The 17,723-nt window shown below is 37.7% G+C and overlaps 1 protein-coding gene across 12 annotated transcripts in view; it reads left to right on the top strand.

Moving 5' to 3' along the window:
• Ralgapa1 (Ral GTPase activating protein, alpha subunit 1) overlaps positions 1–17,723 on the top strand; it is a 218,687-nt gene that overhangs the window by 193,361 nt on the left and 7,603 nt on the right. For 6 of the 12 annotated variants that reach the window (XM_006516107.3, XM_006516109.3, XM_006516104.3 and 3 more), the window contains one exon: positions 15,456–15,580. In XM_006516107.3, the coding sequence (XP_006516170.1) occupies positions 15,456–15,580 (125 nt within the window). Of the gene's footprint in view, positions 1–15,421; positions 15,581–16,110; positions 16,142–17,723 lie in introns of all 12 variants that reach the window. The other 6 variants (XR_003950071.1, NM_001368814.1, NM_001112714.2 and 3 more) reach the window with 2 other exon arrangements.

The following is a 17,723-nucleotide window of genomic DNA, read 5'->3' as shown; positions in this document are numbered from 1 at the left end:
ACATATGTGTGAGTCTTACTTTCCTCCTGATTTCAACTGACTTAGCACAATGTCTAGCCTATGATAAATGGGCAGTAACATACCATACTAGAACAAGGATATCAATAGTGGGTGGATTCCTAACTATTTTTCAGCAGAAAAATTTTACTCATTATACTTTAAAAGTTCACATATGTTCTTTTGCCTATGTTTTTAAAGGTTTATTTCTAAGAGAACATGCTTGTATGCATGTGTGTGTGCATCTGTGTACCGTGTGTGTGTGTGTGTGTGTGTGTGTGTGTGTGTGTGTGTATACATATATAAATGTGGAGGCATCAGATCTCCCTAGAACTGAAGGCGGGTGGGTGGGTGTGAGCTTCCACCACAGGTGCTGGGAAGATCCTCTACAAGAGGGTCGCTGTTCTTAACTATTAAACCATCTCTCCGGCCTATTATCTATATTTTTTGAGTTTATTATCAGCTTATTTTTTGAAAAGTTTTTAAAAACTTTTTTATTTGTAACTTGCTTGTAGTTTTAGATTTATATTAAACTAGGCCACATGGAGCTAGGAAAGATGGCTCAGAGGTCAAGCCCTTGAAAAGCAGCTGCGTTCAGTCTCCAGCACCCATGGGAGATCATAACTATCTGTAACTCCAGTTTCACAGGACCCAGGACCTTCTTCTGAACTCCACTGACACAAGGCACATGCATGGTCTGTATACATGCATGCAAGAAGAATACTCACACATACAAAATAAAATAAATCTTTTAAAATGTTATAACTTGGCTGCCACTTTGTAGAGTATACTGGATGGGTGAAATGAGGCAATCTAGAACCAGAATAAGTTGCTTTGGTACACAGATAAAACAACAGCGTACACTTGGAGAAGGTCAATTTTGTTTGGTTGGTTTTTGTTTCTTGAGAAAGAAACTTGCTATGTAGCCCTGACTGGCCTAGTATTTACTGTGTAGACCAGACAGGCCTTGCATTTACAGAGATCTGCTTGCCCCTGCCTCCTGAGTACTAGGACTAAAGTCGCACACCACCATGTCCCAGGAGTTAATTTTGATTGTTAGTGTATTTTTTATTAATGAACATTATAGTTAGTGAGGATCATATATTTTCACAGATGAATGATAAAAGATAAGGGGCAAAGAGTATCTTTTAGAGAGAAAAGTGAGCCAAGACATGTCTGACTTGGTGGCAATGGCAGATGTTGGTGTCCCCTCCAAGATGATTTTGTGCAGTTAGTTCCAAGTGCTCACACGTCCTTACTAAAGGCAGGAAAGGTCAGAGCCACAGGTGAGCAGCAGAGGGAGCTGCAGGACTCTGGGTGCTGGGGAGCTAGCCCTTCAGCTCAGTGCCGGAGCATTTGTACCCGTATGTTCATGCCACTAACAATTCCACAGGGAGCCTCCTATCTGATGGCACACTTCCCACTTTCTAAATCACTGTTTGGAGCCTAAATGGAGAGTTGGTTAGTGGTAAATATTCACAAATATGAAAAGAACGTCTGCTGTGTCCTTGCAGCCACTGTTTGATAATAATTGTTGTGTTAGGACTTCTCCAAGAGTTAAAATATCCTTATTGGTCTGCCTGTAGCTAATTGGAGTATTTACATTTTCTTCTGTGTTAAAGACTTGAGCATTACTTTCAAGAACTTTCCTGTATTCTTACGCATCCCATTGACCTGGATTTTGTTGACAACCCTAATAGTGTCTCTACAAACAAAACAGTTCTTTAAATAGGGCCACTGGATGTGGTCCTATTGTACTTCTATAGTGATGCTAATATATTCCCTACTCTACTGTGTGGGTGGGTGGTTTGTTTGGTTTTGTTTTGGTTTTTGGTTTTTTTTTTTTTCTTTTTTAGCTCTTGCATTGGGTGGAAACCTTGTCAGTGATACCGTTAATTATCTAGTAGATTCCTTTCAGTCATTGTAGTAATCTTTTAGCACACTTTTTTTATTATTGTTGGTTTGGAAATAACATATCCAACTTATGCTTTCAACAAGAAAAAAATAAATAAAAGCAACTAAATATGGTGGTAAACACCTATAGAAGCAACTACTTGAAGAGCTGAGGCGGGACAATCACAAGTTTTAGATCAGACTAGAATACATAATAAGTTCACTATGTCTCCAAGTTTAAAAACCAGAACTTTTCTTTAAGGGGTCTGTAACTTGATGGAAGAACACTTGCCTAGCATATATAATTCTCTGATAATGAAAAGAGGTTGAGGGAGGAAGAAGAGGAAAGGGGAGCCCAAAAATACAAAGTAAGGAAATAAATGTGAAACTCTATGGTGTATAATAAATATGTGATGAAAATAGAGAAAGTTCTGTGGAATTGAACCTAAAAGTGCCAAATTCTCACTCTCAAATACTTTCTCTCTCCCCTCCTCCCTGCCCCAGCTTCTCTCTGTCTCTTTCTCTGCCTCGCTCTGTCTCTCTGTCCCTCAGTGTGTGTGTGTGTGTGTGTGTGTGTGTGTGTGTGTGTGTGTGTGTGTGTGTGTGTTTGCGCTCGCGTGCATCTGTCTATCTGTCTGCCTGCCTGTCTGTCGATCAGTTGAGGCAAGGATTTAACTCTGGCTAGGCTGAGACTCACTATATAGACCACACTGAGCTTGAACTCTCAGAGATCCTCCTGCCTCTCCTCTCAGCCTCAGCCACCCGTGTGCTGGAGTTAAAGGTGTGGATCACTACATCTGCTGGTAACTGTCTCTTAATGTTTTCTTGAGGTAATCTTTTATTAGGGTTTCACTTGATGTTAATAATTTTACTATATACAACTGTAGGAACTCACAAAAATGGCTTTAGTTACATGATCAACTTTGTTGTTTTAATCTGGTTTTCTCCTCTACCAAGATCTGACATTAACCATATTAGTAAGGAATTGCAGGTCATTTGCTTACTCACCTATTTGTTGACTCCATTCAATCTAGGAGACGCTGTCCAAGCAAAGCTAGAATTTTAAAAGTCACGCCTTTCTCCAGGTGTGGCTATGGTGGTGTACATCTTTAATTCCAGCACTAAGGAGGGAGAGGCAAATTCTCTGAGTTCAAGGCCAGTCTGATCTACATATGGAATTCTAGTACAGCCAGAGCTATATAGTAAGACTTTGTCACACACACAAAAAAATTTACCGCGTTTGAGGGGCATACAGTGATGTGGAAGAGGAGAGTCCTATGAACCAGATTAGTGAACTGCGCACTGAGGACCCAGCAGAAAGGATAAGCACAAAGTAAGATAGTGAAGGTGATTGTGAATGAGAGAGATAGTGTTGGGGTGGAGGGCATTAGGATTGGCTTTCCCAAAGAACTCTGTTCTGCAGATTACATCAGATACCCAGGACTTTATGAGACAGAGAAGACTAAAGTGGTTCAGGGTAGGAAAGGGACATGGTTAACATATGAAGTGTAATGGTAGCAAACAGTGCAAGTTAGGACCAGGGATCAGTGGGTAAAAGCAACCTGAATCCATCCCTCTGAGCCCACAGAAAAAGCCAGACACAGTGCATGCGTCTGTATTCCCAGCCCTTCTCCTGATAAAAGGCGGAGACTGGAACATTGGCCAGAAGCTGGCTTCAGCAGTTGAGTTCCTGAAATGAAAGACCCTACCTCAGAACAGAGTAGAAGAATCAACTCCCCCCCAAAGCTGTTCTCTGACTTCCTGGAGTACAAGGTGTCCATTCTCCCTCTGCCCTCTAAGGACAGTTTCAGTGCAAGCAGTTGACTCTGTTGGGTGATACAGTGCAAAGGGGAGAACGGGAGCAGGTGAGGATGGAGGGATGTGTCTAAACAAGACAGTGCAGCTGAAAAGAAAGAAAGAAAAGCAAAGTGAACTTCATTTTTGGTTTTTTGGTTTGGTTTGATTTGTTTTGTTTTGCTTTGTTTGTTTATTGTTTTGTTTGTTTGTTTGTTTGTTTGGGTTTTTTTTTTTTGGTGTTCCTGCCATTGTGGCAGCCAGTGACAATCCCTTCCGTTGATGTATGCCTTTTGTCCAATAATTAATTGAGGAATTACACTTTAAATTAATCATTTTTCATATCTTGGAAAAGCCTTTCCAGTGCATGTTTTATTAACTATCATTTTCATAAATTTCAATTTTTGTATAATTTATCAAGCACTTATTTCAGACTAGTAACAGTCATAGCTTGTGTATTTTCTTCGTGAGACTGAAAAGGTATCTGTAAATGTTTGGCAACATTTATATATGTTGGTCATTTTTAAAGAGCATTTGAGATTTTATATTTCCTATGGTAGACTATGTAGGGCTGAGAATCAGACTCAGTGTATACGCACTATACACACACTCCACTTCTGAGCAAGCTGTCCCTCAGCACTTTTATGTGTGAGGCAGGGTTTTTATCACTGGTTTACTGTGTACTGTAGGCTGGTCTTGAACTCAAAGTCTGCTTCTGTCTCCCAGATTTTTGGGATTACAATTTGTACCCCAACACCTGGTTTAGACTACATTCTTACACAACAATCTTGCTGTTTTTATATATTACACTTTTATACATTACTGGCAAGTTAAGAGTTTATAGCCTATTTTTGGTGGGGGGCTCCTATTCTTATTATATGTTGGCTTCATGACAAAAAAAAAAACACATGTTTTTGTCAAATCTAGTGTGACAGTATGGTCCACAAATGCCAATCTAGACAGTTGGGTCATATTCCAGGGTGCCACAGGGGAGACAGAAACACCAATAGGATCTGGACAAACTGTCCCTGGGACACCCAAGCTGATGTTGGCCTCGTGGTTCTGCTTTTGCCCTGCCCTTCTCACCAGTGCTGGCCGTGCCTGCGGGTGATAAGGATAAACTGATATAGTCATGTTATTATTTATCACACTTACGCTCAAGTTGCATTCTAGTCTTCATCTAAATATAAAAACAACCTTAGATTCAGATGGCATTTGGGGGATTCAGAGAGCAAATAGGCTATAAAGCAGAAATCACCCTAACTCGTTAGCCTGTTTGACATAGAAACTAAAGTGCTTTTAATCCTTTACTAAAGAGCTTTTAATACGGAATTTTTAATAACTACAATGAAATAAAAATTGAAAGCATGGGTCAGAACTCTCCCCATTTTATGCTAAATCTGTGCTCTCAAACACTACACTCTAGCCTATTTAGACCATAACTTTTGCTTGCCAAACCACTGTTGCCATCCATCTGTCCATGCCAGTGTAAAGAAGGTCCAGCTTTTAGTGAAGCTTTGCATTTCACATAAGGTATGTGAAGTGAAATTTCACAAGGGACATGATGGATCCTGATTCTTAGTGATAAACCTTTGAGGCCATCAGGGTTGGCATATGGTCCAGTATGATATGAAGGCTTGGGTCCCCTGGCTTCACTTCTTTGGCGTGAAGCTGATAAAACCTGGCTCTTGAGTATTATTTCACTGGACACCAATCATGGGCAGCAGGAACTGCCCATTTAACTCTCTGTGGGAAGGAAGCCCAGAGAGCATTCACAATGGTACTATTGTCAAGTTGCAAACTGCTCTGAACAGCTTGACAGCCAGGGAGGCGGGGAAGGGGTTGCTTTACTAATTGCTGCTCAGAAAAGAGAAGGAACAAAAATAGCTGTTGCAGAACTGATGTTTCCACATTTACTTACGCTCTTGATAGGAGTGTTGACTTTCCTTTAGCACATAGCTACTAGCAAAGAGAAAGCAGATGAATATATTTAAGCCACCACCTGTAGTACTCCCTTGTTAACATGCCATATCTGTTTTCAGCCCACCAGCTTACACTATAGCAATGGCAGTTTTATTTCATTATATTTCTATGTTTAGATGAAAATAATGTAATCTTATATCCATAAAATTTTAATGAGAAATGGCTTTAAACCACCACAATTCACCTATCAGATAAAATAATAAATCTGGCTTTGTTTACTTTTCACTTTGCCTTTTTGGAATTTCCAGATATCTGAGTGTATAACGTAGCATATATATGATATATTATTATAGAAATGTAAATCAACTGTGTTACAGTCACAGGTGCTAAAATAAGTGATACAGCACACCTTAAGGTTAATTCCTAATTTACAATTTAATAAATAGCTAATGAGTGTTTTAATCATGTGCCCTTGCCTCCATGAGCTCTGTGCAGTGTGAGTGTCTTTAATAATGGGAAGTTGTTTCCTTTTTATGAAGTATATATCCTATTGTTTGTATAAGTACTCCTTGAGCTTTTCTGTTTTCTTCTGCAATTCTTTCCACAAGCCATTGATCATTATGAAACAAACAAACAATAATCTACTTTTTTTTCTTTTCTAAGTTTAAGCTTATTTTAAGCTCCAGGGATTCTGGCCCCATGGTATATTTCCACAGATGGTTATTTTTTCAACTGAAATTAAATTGATCAAGTTATATTTGATGTTACAATTTATGTAGCTGTCCTTGTAAAAGAGCAGGAAGAGATATTTTAGGACAACTTTTTACTGTAATTTCTTATGTAATTGAGATGTTCCTGCTAAAGTTGGAGAAAGTCGAGTGCATGTTTTATAAAATTAGTAAATCTGTAAAATTTACTAGAATTCCCTCTCCTTGTATCCCCTTAAGTGATTTAGTAAATGGCATTAGTGCAGTATTTCAAAAACAGTAAGTCATTGAATACCCATTCTTCCTTCTACTGCAGAATAGATTATATTTAAAGTCAAGATTAATGGGCAGATTTGGATGTTAAAGCCCAGTGTCCCAGGCTGTCATTCCCTGGGGGCACATAGTGCATTAGTTTAAGCCAATATACTGCTTATCATAGATTCTATGACCATATTTGAAATGGCAATTTGCTGTGCTTTGTTAATACTTGCTATGATAATAAAATCACTTTAGTGTATGCCCAATAATTACAGCATTTAAAATCTTAATTATATTAGTACACATTTAAGTAGAGATAAAACTTAAGTAATTGTATACTGTAAAATCTCGTTTTAGAGTTTGGGGAGATTTTTGGTTTGGGGGTGTTTTTCACTTTAGTTTTCTTTGTGTGTCTGTGTTTGTGTATTAGTTATTTTTTCCTTTTTGCAATGATCTGACAAGATTTGAGCTTAGTATTTAACTGAAACTCCTACATCAATTTCCTCTATTTTGGTGTACTGGAAATTTTGTTCCCAAAAGAAACAACACAAAGAGACCATGTTTCTAGTACCTCCCAGTAGCTTTAGGCTCACTCCAGTACTAGTAATTTTGGAACAGTTCTTTACTCAATAGGAAAATTTCATTATTAAAGATTAATGATAATACTCTTAAGTAGATGTTAACAAGAATAGGTACGAAGTTTTTATTTCATTAAAATTGAAATTCAGATAGCTTAGTTTTTCTTTTAAATATTTTGTTTCATACATCTTTTGTGAAGGTAGGAGATAAGTATTTGATAGTCATGCTAGTGACTTTGATTATTGAATTATTAAATCAGAGGGTATTTTCGGAGACTTTGGATGGGTTTGAATTTTTAAGCCTGTTTATTTGAAGCTAGTCTTTCTTAATGTATTTACATGAACATTGGTAAAAAAAATGGGCTTATCAACTCTTCTGATGTTTTCATTTAATAGTTGACTGATTTATGAGCAATTATATATGGTAAAAATGTGTTCCACTTCAGCTTTCAGTAATAGAGCTATCCTCACACTGCCTTAGCACCTGCTATGAGTTTTGAGTCATCTGGCAGCCATGGGGCTCCGATAAAGCAGTACCAGGTGTCCTGCCTGTCTCTAATTGAGATGCAGTGAAAACAATACAGACTTGGCAATATGGTTAAAAGGATGGATTAAAGCCCAGCTTTGTCTGCTCTGACAAATCGCAGCTTTTCCTAAATGGTGTAGATAGTGTCAGCTACTGAAGAATTTCATTAATTTAAGACATCATAAAAACAGACAGTTGATGATAACCTGTTGCAGACTTTTTGAGAAGGCCTTCTGCTGGTCAGATACAGTTAGACAAAGTGATCCTTAGGAGACTTTGTCTTCGCTGCAAGTGAACTAGCCTGCAAGCTTCTTGAAGGATTTAGCTACAGTAGAAAAGAAATAGAATAGACCTTCCCCTGAAAAGCATCCATTTACCAGCCACTGCTTTGTAATGTAATCAATAGTTTACATTCATTTCATAAAGTTCATAGGATACTTTGGTTTCCCTGTATATTTCAGTCTTACATGATACTTTACTACTAATAGTAGCATGAGAGCCTTGACATGTATTTGTAAAGTATATCTATGCATATCTCAATAAAATTCATCAATGCTACTCAATGATTTTTGCCTTGCAATATATAAAGGTATTCCCTGGCTTTCTAAAACTAAAATGTTAAATATCATTTGAATTCTTTTCTCATTTTTAATGATAAATAAGGACTTTTTAAAACTATGGCATATATATTAAAAATATAGTAATTATGGTGTAGCGATATAAATGTATTTTTCAAAACTTTCCAGCCTTAGAATTTGAACTAATGTTGGTTGTCTTTTTTTTTTTTTTTTTTTTTTTTTTTGGTTTTTCGAGACAGGGTTTCTCTGTATAGCCCTGGCTGTGGCTGTCCTGGAACTCACTCTGTAGACCAGGCTGGCCTCAAACTCAGAAATTTGCCTGTCTCTGCCTCCCAAGTGCTGGGATTAAAGTCATGAGCTACCACACCCGGCTCTAATGTTGGTTGTCTTGACCAGCTCTGGAATAACATGCCTCCTCATAGCCTTTTTTTTTAATTCTCCACAAAGCACGCAGATCAATAAAGTTAGATATAAAAGATACTGTGGTATTAACTAAAAGACCAAGTTTCTAGTCCCAGATTGACTCAGCAGCAACTTTGTTTTTGTACAAATTGCAGTATTCCTCCTCCAGGGGAGACTTATTGCTGAATGAATGTTTTTCTGGCTGGGGTTGGAGAGGGGACATAGGCAGGCATGTGCGTGAGACTCGCCTGAATCCCAAGCACTCGCAGGCTGAGGCAGGATGACGGTGAGTTTCAGGTTAGCCTGGGCTCCGAACCAAACATTAAACAAAACAAAAGACCAAAGCAACAACAAAAACAGGTAGCTGCTGAGTTTACTGTGGTTCAGCCTCCTATGGTTTCCTTGCGTGGGAACCAGCAGATCTGATGAAAGCTGCATTTGCGTTTCTGATCATCTATTAGTGCTCCAGTTTGCTCCTTTCACCCATCCACGTGAGAACAGAGGCAGACAACCATATTCTAACTGGGATAGTCAGTACGTCTGCTGTGCTAAATAATATTTTAAACGTATTTTTACGTGCAGTCATGTTATTGGGAGGTTGAAGATCATATTTATCTAAACGGTTTTCAAGGTTTTTTTCCCCCTCAGAGAGAGACAGAGGAGAAGGGGAGAGGGAAGGAGAGAGAGAGGAGAGTATTAAAATCGGTGTTGGTACTTTTCCCATCCCTGTGCCTATAGAATCTCTTGGCTGGTGCTAATTCTGTGAAACTGCTCTCTTAAATCGTCTCTAGCAGGGTTGGTAACTCACTGACTGTCCAGCATTGGGAAGGTCAAGTCAGGCTAACGGGGAGCTCAGGGTCATCTCTGGCTGTACGGTGAGCTTTAGGCCCCTCTGTCCCCGACCCCAATGGCACGGCAGTGTCGCTGCGGCACTTGGTAGACTAGAGGCTCTGTGGATGTTTATGCTCTGTTCCAGTTGTTCATTTGGTGATTAGACAGGTGGAGAGACTGATGTCATAGGAGCAGAGGCAGAGGCCATGCATTGTTATCATTGTAGTTTCAGAACCTAGCACAACTTGCAAAGCTAACTACAAATAGCAGTGGCCAGTTAGTTCTAATAATTTAAGTATTACCCATTTTTCAACCACTTAAATTACAACTCAGAGTACAATTTAATACTCTCTAATTCATTCAGTAGTCAAAATTTAAAACTAATGGTTTCTGTCAGAATTCTCCCTGTGATAGTATTCTTGGAATCTTGAATACAAAGCAGAGACAAGAAACTTCTAATCCCCAAAGCTATAGAAAAGTCACAGGCTGAGTGGAGAACATATGCTTCGTAAGGGAGCCGGCATTTCCTGGGTAGGCTTTCTGCCCTCCCTAAAACTTCCATTGACAACAAATTCCAAAGCTTCCGGCATACTTTAAAAGAAACTGTCTTTAGGGTGAGGGCTTTTCCCCCTGTTTTAGGAGATAAGTCAATAAGCTTATCTCCTAAACACATTAAACTTAAGAGAAGAATAATAGTAAAAATCTTTAATACTTGTTTACAATTATAATTTTCACAACACTTATTAATTACATTTTATTCTTACGGATTATATACTTAAAGTGTATATGCATGGAAACTTTCCATTTCTTTTAGTCCAATCATAAATTACATGCTAGATAAATGTACAACCTACTGAATCATGCCTTGGGATCAGTGATTACAAAACTAAAAATGAGGCTGGGCAGGGTGGTCCACACCTTTAATCCAGACACTCGAGAGGTCGAAATAGGTGGATCTCTCGGGGTTGGAGGCCAGCCTGACCTACACAGCAAGTTCTAGGACAGCCAGAGATATGTAATAGAGAAACCCTGTCTCAGAAAAAAAAAAAAAAGTGAAAGGATGTTTGTTTCTCATGGTACAGGCAGTTTAAAATTATAGTATTAAGAAAATTTGTAGAGACTTCAGGTTGTAACTTCTTTAAGACCAACCTCCCTTTTTGTCTCCTTGCAGTTTAATAAAATGAAAATATTTACTGCTTAACTTTTTTTTCATGTTGAATTTTCTTCTGTCAGAATAAATCAAAAAACCCTCTGTATAGACCACACTAAGAAGCATTATTACAGAGTCCTGACACATGAATATTGGTATATTTTTGGTGAGTGGATGCTCACTTTGTAGCCTAAACTAGCCTAGACTTTAAGACCTCTTACCTCAACTTCCTAAGTGCTGAGATTGCAGGTATGTGCAAGCATGTCTGGCAACAAAGGTATATTTTCTACCTCAGCACTGAAAACTTCCCTTAGACCAGAGCATGGTGGAGTATACCTGTAGTCCAGATCAATTCCTGTGCTCAGTGTTAACTTGGGCAGGATAAAAAAAAAGAGGGAAAGGGGCTGGTGAGATGGCTCAGTGGGTTAGAGCACCCGACTGCTCTTCCGAAGGTGCAGAGTTCAAATCCCAGCAACCACATGGTGGCTCACAACCATCCGTAACAAGATCTGACCCCCTCTTCTGGAGTGTCTGAAGACAGCTACAATGTACTTACATATAATAAATAAATAAACAAACAAATAAATAAATAAAAAAATCTTTAAAGAAAAAAAAAATTTAAAAAAAAAAAAAAAAAGAGGGAAAGAAAGGAGGGGAAAATATAAAAATAGCACCTACTATTTACAAAGATGTGCACCAAACCTTAAACTAGACAAAAATAATATATTGGCTATATTGGTTACATTGCTACAGGGGAGCAGATTTGTCCAGCAGAGTAGATGAAGAGTTACTTCGAGACTTACAATGTCTAAAAACTCACTAAAGCTATTTGTACAGTTATAGTCCTTACATTTGGATATATTGCAAAGGTCACTCTCCTTCACAAAAGTATTGGGCATACTTTTAAATAAAGTTTTAGTTCAAGAAATGTGCAACAGCATTTGTACCTCTGTAGCAATGAAAATAGATAATTCTCAGCACATATATAGGGGGACCTTTGAGTTAACAGTGTGTTTGTATTCTTTAAAGCCCTAATAAAGTGAATAGAAGCAGATGGTGAAATCTCTATAAACTGTAGAAAGGAGAATTCATACTTATCTTTCTAGGGCCAGGGTAAAACTGGGCTCATTTTCTTAACAGCCTGTCTTGAAATTTAAAATTAAAAGCAATTACTCAAAGGTCTACTAATGTAAGCCTAATGAAGTTCAGCTTAGCTTTAAACTATTTCTTTGTGACAGAGCATGTGTAGTGCCCTTCATTATTTTCAGAATTGTAATATCCCTTCCCCTTTCCTGCTTTGCAGAAAATACAAGGACAGAGGATTAGTGGATAATTATATTGCTATGATTACAGCACCTGTGTGGGTGGGGAGGGTAGGTGTGTGTGTGTGTGTGTGTGTGTGTGTGTGTGTGTGTGTGTGTGTCTTTGTGAGTGGGTGGGGATGTGTGAATGGGGGAGGGGTAGAAGTAAGTGTGTGTTTGACAGGCCATTTCTATAATTCCTACCAGCTAAAAATTTTAAGCTAATTTTACCTTGAAATGTTTTAAAATTTACAACAAACACTTCTATGAATTCAACTGAGATCTGCACTTTAAATTTTAGTTCTGAATATTTGTGTTAGTTCCTCTTTTATCATCTTACCCAGTTCAGCATTTTAATTTTAATGCTATTGACAGCACTAACTCATAGTAGGAATATAGCTTGAGTTGTTCTCTTTTTGCTACCCATTGAGTTTATGTGTGCTGCTCAGTTTTAAGGTTCCAATAACTCTTCCCTAGAGAGCTGCCTCTCTAAGAGTCTGACCTTCTAGGAAGAGGTACGGGCTTTCGCTACAACTGCAGATGCTGAGGCGCTCTAGAGCTCTAAAGATCATTACAGTTGTAAAAGTGCCTTTGCTATGAATCCAGGACTGGTGAAGTTTATCACATCTCGTAATTATGTTTTCTGAACCAAAAATTGTGAAGGTGTGTTGTATGTACTGTAGATTGAGTTGGTTCATCTTTATATTATTTAATTTGGCTACAGTCAACCTGAAACTATAAAGAACATTCACTTTTAGAGGATGGGTTACTCTAGGCTATAAGAATTCACCAAGCTAACAGTACTTTCTGAAGCTAACCCACACAAAAGAAAATTTGAGGGGCTAGCCTGTGCTAATGTAGCGGCAGCTACCCATTTAAGAACTCACTCTTTCACGTAGGTTTACACATCTCAAAATTAAGACGACTGGTTTCATTAATGAAGAGTTATTGGCATTTTATTAGATGCATTGTATATTTTATATAAAACTAAAATGTTGCATATCTGGAAAACCTTCCTTTTACAAGACTGTGTGCTATAGATTAGAGTTTCTTCAGTTTATAAACCTTTTATATAGCACAGTAGGTCACTCTTCAACATTATTCACCTAATTTTTTTTTTTTGCTTTGATGAATTTGGCACATTGGAACTATCCTCCTTGTTTTAAAAATATTAACAATTGCTTTTTTCTGCCTAGTTTTTTAATGTAAACTCTAGATATAATAAGATAAAGTAAAATATTTCATTTATAGGCCCTCTGAAAGTAGAGCATTTTCAAAGCAGGTAGGTGTCTCCACCCTACTTTTCATGAAGCATTTTACCCATTCAAGCAGACTTTTAAAAACAGCTTGTTTTGATAGCAGACTGTTCTCCTGTGGGCCTTCAGCCTTTGCTTCCTGGCAGCACCTTTGGTGCGAAAAGAGAGTGATCAATTGGGAGACTATCAGTGCCAGCATGCATAGAGTGATAAGTTAACACACCACTGGGAATTTCTAGGGCCCACCAAGATACTTCACTTCTAATGTGCTAACAAGCTCACTTTTCTACCTCTTGCCTCTTCAGTTATTTTTTTTCTCAGAAGAGCTTAGAAGTTGAGTGCATCAGGCATAATGAAAAGCTCTGTAGGAGGGAGAAGCAATAACCCCATTTTTCCCTTTTCAGCCAAATAGAAAATTAGTTTCTGGTAATACACAAAGGCCAGTATTTTTTGTACAAGGGGCACTGCTGTGAATCAAAGGACTCTATTAACTGCAGAAAATTCGGCAGCTGTGAATCTCCCCCAATGAAAAAAGTACTTTCCAACAAGTTGTGAGATATGTGGTATTATTTAGATTGAGCCGTCAGCTTCATCCTCTTCCCCTTGGAACCATAGATCTTCTCTTTAAATGCGCAATGTTAGGTCTTTATGTTAAATTTGCCTCAGAAATGTCTGCTACCCTTCCATAAAATCCTTCTTCACCACCAGTGATTTTAATACAACATCTTATCCTGTTGCTGTGTATTTCAGAGAGAAAATTCTTTTGGAGTTCAACCACAATGTGCAGAATTGAGAATAATAAATTATAAAGAAGTAGAACCCAGGTTATTTCAATATATGATGCAAAAACATAAATTGTAATCCAAGAAAATAGTATACAAGCCATTAAAAGGGCAACAATCCTTCAAGTCAAGTCACAGGGGTGCTCCATCTTGCCTCTTGACTAGCAAGCTTTTGCCACCTCTTAGTAAACTTTTGTGAATGTAACTGTCCATGATACTGTCCACTGAATTATCAGTTTAAATTATCTCCCAAATGATTTTTCCTAGTTGGAGTTGTAATTCCTAGAATTATACAACTGAAATACTGAATTGTAATTTTTAAAAGAGAACAACAAATTTTAAGATGGAAAGACTGGAAAATGGCTCTTGGCGGGGGGAAATCAATGGAAAAAGCAAAACCAATGGGTGAATTTTTACTGTCCTATTTAAATGTCTTTTCATTGTCTTTGTTTAAATGTCAACATTGCACACCAAGTACAGCAGGAAAACTTAAAGCCTCAAGAAGAAACGTTAGGTGATTTCTCAGTTCAGGAACTATACGACACGAAGTCGGCATGTGCTTTCTCCTGATAATTGTCTGCTGCTACCTGCTGCTCTGCATTTTGACAGCCATTTCCATAGTTGCTTTCATGAACAACAGAAATATTCTCTCCCTTTCTTGCCCTTTCTATGCTAACAGCACAATCAGACCTGCAGAAACAGGAAGCCTGGAGTGGGTTGTTCAAAAGCAACAACACTTCCAGGTACTGGTTGCTTGTCAATAGTATCAGGGAATAGTGTGTGCTGAGAGAGAAGTCCGTTCTCTCTCTGTCAGTGTCAGGGTCCTGTAGATGCTTTGTTGGACAGCACTGAGGAGTCCCGTGGACTCTTTGCAAATATTCGAGCTCGTTTCAGTGTTGTAATTGATGGGGTATTTTTTTTCCTGACACACAGATTCAGCTATGCATTTATCTTAACTGCATGGAGTTATTTGAGGATTATAGCAACAGTAGTCTTCCATTCAAAATGAGAACAATTGTTGAGAAAATACAGGGATTTTTTTTAAAACTGAGGAAGATATGCAGGAATTTCACAGTAAGCCTTTACAAATAATAAAAGGGAAATTTGGGACATGGTATTTTAGGCAGGAGTGTAATTTTATTGAATGGCTTTTGTGAGTAAACCTGCAGATAAAAGTTGATTAACAAGATAAAATGGGCCAGACTGACCAGCTAACAGTTGAAGCTTTTCTCAAACTATTCTAATAATAAATCGGTATTATAATTATTCTCTAGTAAACTTTCTGTTAAACTACCATTTGTCATGGAGTCAAGAGAAATTCCATTTAGAAATACATCTTTATACTTTAAAAGGTGGCACTTGTAGTCATGAATAAGAACAGAGAACAGTACACTAACGCTGCACTATTGTGGTCCTCTGAAAATGTGCTTGTTCACAACGTCCAGCGCATCTCAGTCCATCCTTAACAGAGGGAATCAGCTATGAGGAGAGAGCACGGTACCTGCAGACAATTGTCCAGCACCATTTAGAGCCAACAACATTTGAAGACTTTGCAGCACAGGTTTTCTCTCCAGCTCCCTACCATCATTTCCCTGCTGACGCAGGTAAGAGTAAAAGAAAGTGCTGGTCACTCGTCACAAACCCAAAATGCAATACCCTTTTCTTCTCAATCTTGGTTGAATAAAATTCTGACCATAGAAATATATTATCCATGACTGTTTGAGTTTGGCCTGTAAATTTAATTTGTTTTCTTTCATCTAAATGTGGTTCCTTAAATATCCAGTAATCTTCATCAAAGTACATGATCCATATCTTACCATAGCCACTGGCTCTTGATTTTCATGAGAAGCTGAAGTATCTGCAGAGGGAACTCTCAACTGCAGAGGATCAAATTTTATGGCCAAGAATATAGTGTTACCATCTCTAACTTTACAAGTAAAGCTAAACCAATCTAGATTAAAAGCATTTAGTACAGCAAATTATGTTATAATATTTGAAGATTTTAAGAGGGTACTGCATTAATACATTTAACTAATTTTAAAGAAATCAGCAATAAAAATGACTCATGGCCTTCCTTTCTGTAATATCGTGCACTTCTTATGATTGTTTTATTTATTTTATTTTCCCTCTTTAGATCATTAAGTGTCAGTTCTGTTTATCTGAAGGTAAGACAAAGTGTCAACCAAAACTTCTGTCCTTCTCCATCTCCTATTCCAGAGTTAGCAAGCACTGTGCTTGTAACTCAGCAGTAAGAGAACTTAACACTGGCCTGGTTCATACTAAACATTTCAAAAATTATCACTAAATTGTTCCCCGAGAACTGTGCTAACTAACCCAGGTCTGCATGAAACACTAACCCGGTTTGGGGATAAAGTAACTCATGATAGGCTCCTTGAGTAGAGTGAGTTCCCCTGGTTGTATTGACTTTCTGTTTGTTTGTTTCTCAGCATGAAAAAGTAGCTCTATGGAACTGACATCATGTGTCTTTGTACTTTTGCAATGCATTCTATTGTTACCAATAGCTGAACTCATCCTTTGGGTTTTGTCTGTGTGCCTTGCACTGCACTAAGCGCTGAGATGTGGTACACAAGGGCAGCATAAAGAGCACACCAGGGACTTGGCCACAGTAAACTACTTCTGACTCTTCTTACATCAAACACACTTTTATATCCAATAAATTTAAATTCATAACACATTTTAACCTAATCTATGTTTAATAAAATATAATTCTCATTTGAGGTTTCATTAATTAAATTAAAACTTTCCTTCCAGTAATAATTAATTTTCCATCAGAAAAATAATTTTACCAAAGAACTTAGAAACCTTCCAAATAATATAAAAGCCCTAGCAAAGAGAAAACATGTCATGCTGGGGTAAATCCTTTGAAAATAAGAAAAAAGTGTAAGATTGGCTTTCACAGACAAGACACTACATACAACTATTAAATCAATTTTGCAGTAAGATAAAAAAGGGGAAAGAAGGTTATCCAAGGTAGATTAGTGAGCAGCACGATGAAAATACTTCTGTCTACTGGGCTCTGTCATTGTCAGTCACAGAGAACACCTTATTAAAGAGGTAGGAATGATACATTTGTAGCCACAAGCTTCATGACCAGAAACTACTGGTAGACCACACTGGGCTTGCTCTCTGCTTCTGTGTACAAATCTTATTCCGTTTCTGTTGTTATTCACCAGCAAAGATCCTTAGTGCTTATCATCTGAGAGTCTTCTTCTCATTCTTCCTGCACACGTAGCAGACACACACAGGAGATAAGGAGCATTGTGAGCTTCAGAGACCTTAGCACAGGGTGTTGTTACCACAGCCATTCAAAGCTCTGTTGACCTCATTTTTAATGTATCAATCTTATTATGAATTTATTCAACAAGATACTTGATGTGACTATTATCTAAACAGAAATAAAAATGTGAATTTAAACATGGACCTAATAATGTGTTACAATTTTTTTAGTTAACTTTTAAAATTGTCTCTGCCTTTAGGACCATCAGAAATATGCACTCTGTTTTTATAAAAGGTGTTCTACCTCTGAATGACATATAGCCGTATTGCTGAGTATATTTTTGCAGACTTTAATAGTTATGACAAATTTTTATCAGAATAGTGTTCAGTTTAACACAATAAAAACTATAGCCACAAAACATAATATATGAAGAATAATTTTTCTTCCATTTATTTCTCTTCATTTCCCTGTCATATTTCACCTCTTACATAGAAAACTATCTTTTAAAC

This window comes from Mus musculus, chromosome 12 (assembly GCF_000001635.26).
Source record: "Mus musculus strain C57BL/6J chromosome 12, GRCm38.p6 C57BL/6J".
Classification (NCBI taxonomy): Eukaryota; Metazoa; Chordata; class Mammalia; order Rodentia; family Muridae; genus Mus; species Mus musculus.
The sequence above is the reverse complement of the archived record's forward strand: the minus strand, read 5'-3'. Positions and strand labels throughout refer to the sequence as shown.